The 10869-nt window shown below is 43.8% G+C and overlaps 1 protein-coding gene across 3 annotated transcripts in view; it reads right to left on the bottom strand.

Moving 5' to 3' along the window:
* ARHGEF25 (Rho guanine nucleotide exchange factor 25) overlaps positions 1-8274 on the bottom strand; it is a 317210-nt gene extending 308936 nt beyond the window's left edge. For all 3 annotated transcript variants that reach the window (XM_030196600.1, XM_030196599.1, XM_030196597.1), the window contains exon 1: positions 7982-8274. In XM_030196600.1, coding sequence (XP_030052460.1) covers positions 7982-8077 — 96 coding nt within the window. In that variant the 5' untranslated portion in view covers positions 8078-8274. The remainder of the gene's footprint in view (positions 1-7981) is intronic.
* Between the last annotated feature and the right edge of the window lie 2595 nt (positions 8275-10869).

The raw sequence follows: 10869 nt of genomic DNA on the forward strand, positions 1-10869 counted from the left end.
GGGCTGTGTCGGCATTAGCACACCGCCAGCCACTAGCTCAGCTTAGTAAACAGGGGGGAAATGATTTAAATGGCCAGAAATGGCTTCTAGCTGTTTACATTTCTTGTCTAGGGCTAACCGAATACATTCAGCAACATTTAACCAGACAGTGCCACAGAAAATGCCTGGTTAGCACCTAATCTGGAACTGGCTATTTTGTGGGGTCATTCCCGGGGCGGAGTCAGGACTTAGCTGGTTAAGTGCCAGTATTCAGCGCAAGTTGCTAGGGTAACCCCATAAATAGGACCACATAAAACATGTGGTTCACTATAGCCACTTAAGTGCAGAATATCGCACTTGGCTATGTTTTTGCCGCCTGTGTATACCCGGAATTTCAGTGCCTGGACATGACCAGGCATTGAATTTCTAAGGATAACACCCGTGGCGATCAGGAAAACACCGAGCACCATCTGCTGAATGTCTACCCAGTAGTTTCAATCTCTCTTAATACTCATGGTTGCCTTTAAGGTATGAGATACAGTATGAAATCTCGGTACTGATGTACCAGATTTTGTTCTGCTTTTCTCTAGTGTACTTACATGATATAGTACACTTTTATCAATCTAATAGATCATTGAGGTCAACTATAATAATAATAATAATAATAAAAACTTTATTTCTTATCCACTATATCTGAAACATTCTAAGTGGGGTACAAAAATACATACAAAGTAAAATATAACAATACAAATAAAACCACTTAAAAATAAAATAAACAACTCAGCATAAATACAAGATCATACTTTACTACAAAACAAAACAGTCCGTATGTTTGAACAAATTGGTTTTGAATTCTTTCTTGAACTGGGCAATATTCTGCGCAGCGCGGAGCTCAATAGGGAAGGAGTTCCACAACTTGGGGCCCTTAATATAGAAAATAGAAGAGCTATACTCTTCCAAGTGGACCTGCCAAAAGGTTGTTGTCCCAGATTTGAAACAGATACATTATTCTATTACCCATATAAGTGCTTTTTTCATTGCAGGTCCAGTGTTATGGATTGCTCCTCCGGGCCCTTTGTGATTCTGTTCTTCCTTATCCCAATTTTAAAAGGTTCTGATAGCACATCTCTTTCTACAAGCTTTTTGGGGAGTTTAATCCTTGATGTTTTTGTTGTAAAGCATGATGGTATTCTGCTTCCCTTTGTCGTATTGGTGAGATTATGTATGTTTTATATTGGAAGCCTTTTAGCTTTTAGGTGGGGATACAAGTTTTAAAATATATAAATACCAGGTGCACTACAAGCCTATAGATGCAATGGGGAGGGGAAAGTAAAACCAGAACTGGCTTAATCTATTCCTCTCTTATCAGGAGTCAACTGGTAGCCATACATTCTAGCTATTGAAACCTACTGTGCCAGCCGCTGCTAGACATCACACAGGCTTTTCCCTTCTCTAAAGTTCTCTCTGTGTCCCTCTCCTCCAAGCAGACATATGCCTCTCCCCAGCCTTGGCTGATTGCTCATATCCAATCTACACCTTTCCACTCCTTGCCCAGAGGGAGAGCCCAGACAGGTTCCTTAAAAGTCACATAGTATTAAACAGGTTGATCTGGTGCCAGTGGTGCCTCTGGCTAGTACCAGCAGGTACCATTCAGGATACCATAACAGCTCCATGGCGCCACCTCTCAGAGGCCATATGCTCAACCTCACTATTATACTAAGGCAGGGGTTCTCAACCCGGTCCTCAGGACACACCCAGCCAGTCAGGTTTTCAGGATACTCACAATGAAACATAAAAACATGATGGCAGATAACGGCCAAATGGCCCATCCAGTCTGCCCATCCTCAGTAATCACTAACTCTTCCTTCCCTAAGGGATCCTACATGCTTGTCCCACGGGAATATGCATTAGACAGATTTGCATGCAATGGATTTACTACAAGCAAATTTATCTCATGCATATTTATTCTGGATATCATTTAAACCTTACTGGCTGGGTGTGTCCCAAGGACCAGGATGAGAACCACTGCAGTAAAGGCAGTATCCACGATGATATACATTAGAGGAAATTGCATATATTCAATACACATTGTATGTAAATGTGGTTCATGCATATTCATTAGGTAAGATCTGAAAACCTGACTAGCTAAGTGTGCCTCCAGGAGAGGGATGAGAAGCACTGTTAGAGAATAAAGGAAAAAATTTTTTAAAAAGATATTCATTGAGTCTTAGATGTCAATAAATTGTTGAACTTTTTCACCTCGTCTAGCTACTTTTTTAAGTCACCTCTGCTGTGTTAGAGTCTGTTTGATTGCGAGGGTTTGGTTCTTCTGTTTCTAAGTCAAAAAATATTCATTGTCAACATCTGTCATGGTGAGAAGCCATCTTGAATTAAAGGTACAACTTCTAACAAGAGGATTTATAGACACAAACGAACTGGAAACCATGCAAGTGTTTTTACAAACAGAAGGTGGAAGAAATGCACCTGACTAGTGCAGGGCTTTCCAAACCTGTCCCGGGGACCCCACAGCCCGTCCGACTTTCATCACATCTACAATGAATATGCCTGAAAGAACTATATTGGCCCCCAATAAATTATGTACTTTAGTTTTTCAGAATTTACTAGGAATAGCACCAAGCTATATGGTATCATTAATCATTCGGCCTTCTTCAAATAGACCTTTACAATCTACAGAATAACTTTATTTATACTTTCCTTCGATGCAAGGGATAAGCTTTACACTGGAGCTCTGTTCTTCTAATTGTTAAGAAGGAAAGTTAGTATTTGACCTTTAGAAAAAAAATGTGTACTTTTTTTTATTTCAGAAATGTCTATAATTATGTTATGTTTTAGGTCCATTCGAGAAAAGTTTATTTTAGTTTTGTAGTTAGAAATGTATTTCTGGCATATGGCTAGCTGCTTAATTTGAAATCCACACTAAATTATTTAATAGGATAGTAGTGGACTGTAAGGGCCCGATATTCAGCTGGCAGTGCGTTTGCTGTTCGTTGCTGACATTAAACTGGCGTTAAACCGGCATTGAAAATCCAGATTTATTTTGTCTGCTAGAAAAGTTAACCGGCTATGCTGATATTCAGCGCTAACCGGTTAACTTTTTAATGGTTAAAGATTGACCTGCTATTTAAGCAGCCTATTTTGACCGCTCAACATAACTGGTTAGTCGCTGCGTATCTGCACCTAACTGGATATGTTGTGCGATATAGCCGGTTAGTGGATAGCCGCTAATCGAGATATTCACTGGGAGATAACCGGTTATCTCCCGCTAACTATCTTCGGTTAGGTGTTTAAATCCTATTTAACTGGCCAGCAGTCGTTCCTGGCCGATTAAATAGTTTTGAATCTCGGGGGTTGGTGTTTTATTGTACTGTGTTATACTGTATCTATGTCAGGGCCACCGAGAGACTGGGCCGGGCCCAGGGCAAGGTCGCCCCCAGGGCACCGCCCCTGCTGCCACTCCCCCTCCCCCCGCCCCCTCCATCTGCCACCGGGCTTGGCCCCCTCCATTGAAATCACAGCGCCTCTCACCTCCGTGTGAAAGCGCTGACGGCAGCAGCAGATTGCCTCCCTTCGGGCCTCCTTCCCTCCCTGTGTCCCGCCCTCGTGGAAGTTACGTCAGACAAGGGCGGGACACAGGGAGGGAAGGAGGCCAGAAGGGAGGCGATCTGCTGCTGCCTCAAGCGCTTTCACAAGGGGGTGAGAGGCATTGTGATTTCAATGCAGGAGGCCTGGCCCAGTGGCAGACGGTTGACGATGGAGGGCGGGTGGGACTGCGGCACCGGGCCCCCCATGGAGGCCCGGGGAATTTTGTCTCTCCTGCCCCTCCCTCTCGGCGGCCCTGATCTATGTTGTACATATTAAAAAACGTGACTGGCAGATGCTCCCTCAGGACAAGTTAGAGAGCCACTGCAATAGGACAGTGTTATTCATTTCTAATTCTCAGGAGATGCAAAGGGGTCCGATTTTTAGGATATCCCTAATGAATATGCAAATTTATCTCATATGTATTCACTAAGGATATCATGAAAACCTGATCTATTTGTGGCTCTTGGGGACTGGAAGTGAAGAGCACAGCATCAAGGTATTGAGAAAAGTGCCTTCCTACCCGATATACTACTATTAAACAATTATGTAGCAGTGCAAGGTATATGCAAGGCACATAGTCCCTTCTTCTGAGAGTTTACAGTCTAGTTGACCTAGATCATATGGCCTATCCAACAACCTACTATCCTTTTCTCTCTCTTACAGATCCTATGTACCTGTCCCAAGTTTTGTTCAATTCAGAGCATTTCCTCTTTCCTCTTCTTTGATGCTTAGTAAGAATCCAGTGCAGTGACTTAAGGGTCAATGAAGTAAGCTTGCACTAGAGTCATGTGTTCACACTTAGGGGTTCTTTTACTAAGCTGCAGGAAAAAGGGCCCTGTGGTAGCAGTGGGGCCGCTTTTCCCATGCGCCAGGGCCCTTTTTACTGCAGCGGGTAAAAAGCCCCCCCCCCCCCAAAAAAAATGGCCACGTGTGCAAGATAACTCTTATTGTGTGGCCATGCAGCAGGGAACACTTACCACCACCCATTGAGGTGGCGGTAAGGGCTCCCGCAGTAACCTGGCAGTAACCAGGTAGCGTGCGGCGAAGCCCAATTACATTGGGTTAGCGCTGCACTAAAAAAAAAGTTTGCCAGCATGCTGGAAATGGCGCATACTCGAGCCCCTTAATGCACAACTTCCTAAAGCAAGCCCAATGCAATAACCAATTAGCATCCAAATAGCCTGGAAGAGCCCACCAGACACATGAGCATATGGTTCCATGCTATTTTTTTGTGTTCAATCTATTTGCATCCTCCCTTACAGTACATCTGGACCTTCACTTCCCCAACCCCCCCCCCCCCCCCCCCAGACCCTCTCACCCACAAAAATCCGTAAATACTAGTGGCCCCTCACCCGACCCAACAAATGCTGTCAGGTCCCTCAACACCATAAATGCTGGTGGACCCTCCCAGCTCTCACACCCCTCAACTCCACAAATGCCTTCCCTAGTAACCCGTGGTCCCCTGACCCCCATGCACCCCACATGCTTGTTGAGGATGAGAGGAAAGAGTGTGTGATCAGTCTGTCAAATAAGGGAATTATTGCCTTACGTGGCATGTGTAGTGTGTCCTAGGATGTACCACAGCACAGAGGCAGGAGCTACTGGGCATCGCTCCTGCATCACATCTTTAAGGTGTATGGGGGACCTTGAGCCACAAGGACAGATGTTTGAGGACTGGGGATCCTTAAGCCACCAGCTTTGAGGGATCAAGGATTGGAGTCCAAGAGGACCTTGGGCTGCCAGCATTTGTGGGGTGGGGTCAGGGTTGGGGGTTCCTACTTGATCCACTTTGATGATATGAGGTGATGTGCTGCACTTCACCTCAGATCAACCTCTGCTCCCACAAATCCTCACATATGCTACTGCAAGAATGAGGTAACCCTAAGTATTGTGCTCAGCCTTTCAGTCTCTTGAGCACTTCTCTGCATCTAGGCAGAATAGCTAATTAGCCTCATTACCATTGTTTTAAATATGCTGTATACTGGTGACTTACTCAAGCTTTTGTGCAGGGTTAGTGTGTTTGCAAAACCCCTTTTTGCATCTGTGCACCCACAATATTATGCAATAAAGCTGCACTAATCCTCTGCAAATCCTAACACTTTATTGCCTCAACCCCTTAGCCTGTATAAGTCATGCATAGTGGGTGCCGAAGTAGGCAAAGTGAAATGCTTTCCTAAAGGATAAAATAATATTTCATCTCTCTTCACTTAGTTATTATAGTGGGTTGTAAAACTGGAATCCACACATAATTACCCTGTTACAGTCAACTTTAACATAAATATTTTCCAGGCAGCTGGTTACTATGAAAACTTGCAGTTAAATTATAGATAAGGCAATGCATTCTAAAAACTGGGTTCACAGATGTTATTTAACATCAAATTAACATTAAACTGAAGAGATCTTGAAGTAAAAAAAATGTTTAAAGAACTTGACCTATGAGGAAGTAACAGTGACTGAAATGTCCTGGGACAAAGGGTCTAATGGACATTTTGTTTCCCTGAATTTAGGCAGGTAACTAGGGCAGGATGGAGACTAGGATAACATGCTTTGAACATTAAAAAACAAAAGAATTGAAGCACAATGGGATAAAGTGACTTGCCATAGGACAATGATAGAGGGAAATCCTCAATCCATATCACTGAGCTTTTCCTGAATCACCGACCAGTGTCCTGACACTTAGATCTAATCCAATCCTGACAGTAGATCAGTGCCTTCTCTCTCTCTGCTGCTCACTCAGACATTATTGAGGCAATTCTATAAACACAGCTCCTCAGTTTAGGCGACCCAAGGCATGTGCTTAGCAGGGCCGCCGAGAGACCGAGCCAGGCCTGGGGCCGGGCCGCCACTGCCAGGCCCTCCAGGACTGCCGTTGTCCCCCCTCCAGACTGCTGCATAGCCACACTACAAAAATTGTGTGTGTGTGTGGGGGGGGGGGGGGGGGGGGGGGGGGTACAGCCCAAAGTGGAGGTGGCCACATTTTACCCCACCTCCCTGCCCCCTACTGCAACTCCATATACCTTGGCTGGCAGGGGTCCCCAAGCCCCGCCAGCAGAAGCCTTACTCCAGCATTGTTCTCCTCTGCATTGTCTGCACTGTGGCTGCTTTTCCCCTCATGCTGCACATGCTGAGCATGTGCGACGTGAGGGGAAAAGTAGCTGCACGGCAGGCAATGCAGCAGAGAACAATGCTGGAGTAAGGCTTCTGCTGGCGGGGCTTGGGGACCCCCACCAGCCAAACCAGAGGCCCCGAAACCCTGTGTCTGCTCTTCCCCAGCCTCTAGGGGGGGGGGAGCCCGGCATCGGAGATTTCTCCCTCCTGCTCCTGTCAGGACATGATCACCTGGGTCCCGTCAGGAGCAGGAGAAACACGGACCCTGGTGCTGGGGCCCCCATTGGAGGCCAGGCCCAGGGGAATCTTGCGCCTGCTGCTCCCTCCCCCTCTCGGCAGCCCTGGTGCTTAGCGCTGATTCTATCATTGCACCTTGGTGCCAAGATTCCATTCTAGAACACTAGGGTAAAGTGGTATGGTAGCCATGCTAGTCCACTTTTAAAGGTAGTAAATAGAAATAAAACAAAACAAAGAAAAGAAGATGAAACCTTTTTTATTGGACTATATGTATTTTTTGATTAGCTTTCAAAGGGAACCCTTCTTCAGATCAGAAATCAGCAAATTATGACATATATCAGAATATATGTGTAAAACATAAAAGCATTCCACTGACAATCTCATGGGGAAGGTAGGGGTGGGCGGGGAGGGGGGTGAGAAATGGGGAGAGATGGATGGGTGATCAGAGGGTGACAAAGCAGTATAATTTTACGGGTTATAATGTGATAGGAAACCCAGATCTTTGGTAAGTCTTTCCTTGATATATACAATCATGTGCTCATTTCTGATTTGAAGAAATGTTACCTTGGAAAGCTCATTGAAAAATGTATTGTTAGTCCAATAAAAAAGGTATCATCTTACTTTCTTTTCTTTGTCTTGTTTTAGTTCTATTTATTACCCAGAATACTAGTGTAAGTTGGCATTTGTCCACCCATGTTTACATGCACCCTCTTATGCCATGTCAAGAGCAGGTGTAAGTTGACGTGTCTAAGTGTGCCAAGTGATGTGTGTGATTTCTAGTATTCTATAAACTTGAGGGTCGATATTGAGACCATGGGAGTTGGTGGAGAGCCCGGAAATTCAATGCTGGACCATATCCGGTGTCCAGCATTGAGTATCAGCCCTCTTATAAAGGCACCTTATCTCAGGAGTCAACTGATCATTATTCTAAGTACTATGAAAGCCAAAGCTTCTCTGTTATCGATCACACAAATTATTCCACCTCTAAAACTGACAGATGTGAAGATCTAATTGTGGAAGCCACAGAAGAAGCACTGCAAAGGTCAGAACATACCCACTGATGGCTCGGCAGAGCAAAGGAACTCAAGATGTCAGCCATGGCACCAAGCATTTGATCCGTACGTGCTGGAGTCCGCTGGGGAGCCTTCATGGTACCACACCCACTGCCACTGTCAAAAGTCACTCTTCCACTGTTTGATGAAGACCCTTATTCTTTCAGAGGACTTGTGCTAAATAACACATCCATGAATCTTCCCAAAGGCAAGGCAAGGCAAAAAAAAAAAAAGGATTTAGGTCACCCCTGTGCAACGCTTGATGTGTGTCTGGCTGGGAGAATAGAGTGCTCGCTGTAGGGCAGGGAGAGGTACAAGCAAACTAAACAGATATAAATTTTTGCCAGCGGTCCTGCTATGGAATTAATACGCCTCCAAGTTCCAAACTGCCCACCCTCACTCTGATTGGCCTCCACGGTGGAGGGAAGCCAGCCCTGTATTCTGTGCAATTTACCATAACTTCTCATCTAAGAGCTGCTGCTGGGGCCCTGCCTGTGCCGGAGGGGGCTCTACACACAGACACATGTACAAAACTTCACAGCACATTCTGCTGCCAAGCCTGCAGCTGCAAAGACTTATTCCCAGTGACAGTGTTGAGTGAAATGAGAACTGCCTTTTCCCTCAAGTTAGAATCTGTGTGCAGTGTTAAAGCAACTACTGCCCAGCAAAGACTGAAGTGACCAAATACTTCCAGGCTACAAGGAACAAGCAGTGCCCCCCCCACCCCCACACACATTCTGTTGCATTTCCATGCATACACTGGGGGTGGGGGTAAAACTAGGACTCGGTCAGCCTAGACCTGATGACACCTTAGCAAAGACATTTCTCTTCCATCTATCAATAACTCTGATAAAGAATGATATTTATTCTGAAAACAAAAATGAGTATAGTGTTCTAGGCCTTGTTTTTGCCCTCTGTATAGTGCTATAAGGAAACTCAACACCCTGGTAACTGTGTAGTTTCAGTCAGTTGAAAGTGCAAAAAGTTTGATTTACCCATGCCCTTTCAATGGGTGATTGAGCTGTTGGATTGCTTGTCTCAGATAGGGGTGCAAACTTGCATTTTTCCAAGTAGACCCTCCCGTTCAAACATGCCTAACATAAGAACCTTAAAAAACCCACTTAAAATGTGCAATGAGGTGCATAATAAATTTGAGAGATTTTCAGAAGGGCTGTATAGCCTCTCTGCTGTTTTGGAGTTCAGAGCTCTGGTAGTGCCATGCTGACATCAGCACTGTTCTTCACACAGATCACTCAGTGTTGTTCTAAAGTTGCATCACAACCCATTCTTGTCACCTCCAAGTTTCCAGCCCAGCTCCATCTGTTCTGACACTCCTATGTGTTGCTTCAGTGAATCTCCTCCTCCCCACCAACATGGTGAGCCAAAAAAAAAAAAAAAGAAATGTAACCCCCTAGAGTTTTTTTGCTGTTTTCTCAGCAACTACTTTTAATTTCAATGAGAAATTTTACATACTAAATTTTATTTATTCATCATACTTACATATTACTATTAAACATTTAATTATCTTAGGCAATGTTGATGTTACTGCCATTTTAGAATTACTTACCTAGCTATTTGTAATTTACGAGTTGCTCCCCTCGGTTTTAATAGCTGTATTTGACTCCTCTTTGGGATTCACAGTGTGAAGACCTCCCCTTCCTTTGGGTACTTTATAAGCTGGGAAGGGGCTTTGGTAAATACTTATAATTATAAAGGTACACATGATCCACTCTGTATTTGATTTAAATGTGCATTTGTATTTCTGTCTGAGTTGGTATCTTGCCTGGCTTTCTGGCTTTGTTTGTTTTGTGCAACTTACAATAAAGACTTCCTGTTAAATAAAAAAAAAAAGTTTGAGCTAAAACACAGTAAAGTAATGTCATTCAAACGATACAATTAACGTGTCAGAATTTTGCACGCAATGTGAATGCTCAAAGTGTCCACCCTCAGATTTAACACAGGCCATCAGCCACTTTGGGAGCATCTTAACAGACATGTCGGTCAGTGTGGCAGGGTTTCTAAGATCATCTGCAGCACTTCCTTGAGTTTGGCGATTGTTTGCAGCTTTGGGTGGAGCTTGTGATAGGCCTCCAACATTGCTCCACAGACAAAAGTCTGCATCACTGGGACATTATCAATATTAAGCTGGTACCCCCCTTTTTTCCCCAAGTAATGGTAGTTTTATAGTGCAGGTACAGCAGCAATGCACACAACAATACAAATGCAAAAAAAGTACCAAGGACCATTTAAGCATGGGAAAGTCAAGAGTCCTTTATGGGCCGTGTTTCGGCATCAAACGCCTGTGTCAGGGGTCTGGAATAAAAATACACATAAAAGCCATTGATTCATCACAATGCAACAAACTAACAGATGCAAGAATTTTGAATACAATATAAATTCATAAAAATGAGTGGAAAAAAATCCATACTGATACAAAACCATCCAAAACATATGCAGAATGAATCAAATATGATAAAGTGTAAGCATAGTATATATATGGATTACCAAGTTATAAAACGCTTAGTCATTCATTCAAGTATTTATCACTGCTTACACCTATTTATATTTATTTATTATATTTGTATCCCACATTTTCCCGCATAGCAGTAGGCTCAATGTGTCTTACAGGTTCCGGAGAGGAGAGTACCAACTCTGGGAATATATACAAAGTGGAAAATAAGAGTAACAGTAGGTGCAAGGAAGCTAATAAGGTTCTGGAAAAGAGAATATTATTATTATTATTTATTGCATTTGTACCCCACATTATCCCACCTATTTGCAGGCTCAATGTGGCTTACAGAGTGTTGTTATGACATAGTCTGGGACGAATATATAGTAGCATATAGAGAGAATTAATCCCAATGAGACTGATAAGTCTCCGGGGATGGGA

The sequence above is a fragment of the Microcaecilia unicolor genome, chromosome 3 (genome assembly GCF_901765095.1).
Source record: "Microcaecilia unicolor chromosome 3, aMicUni1.1, whole genome shotgun sequence".
NCBI classification, from domain to species: Eukaryota; Metazoa; Chordata; class Amphibia; order Gymnophiona; family Siphonopidae; genus Microcaecilia; species Microcaecilia unicolor.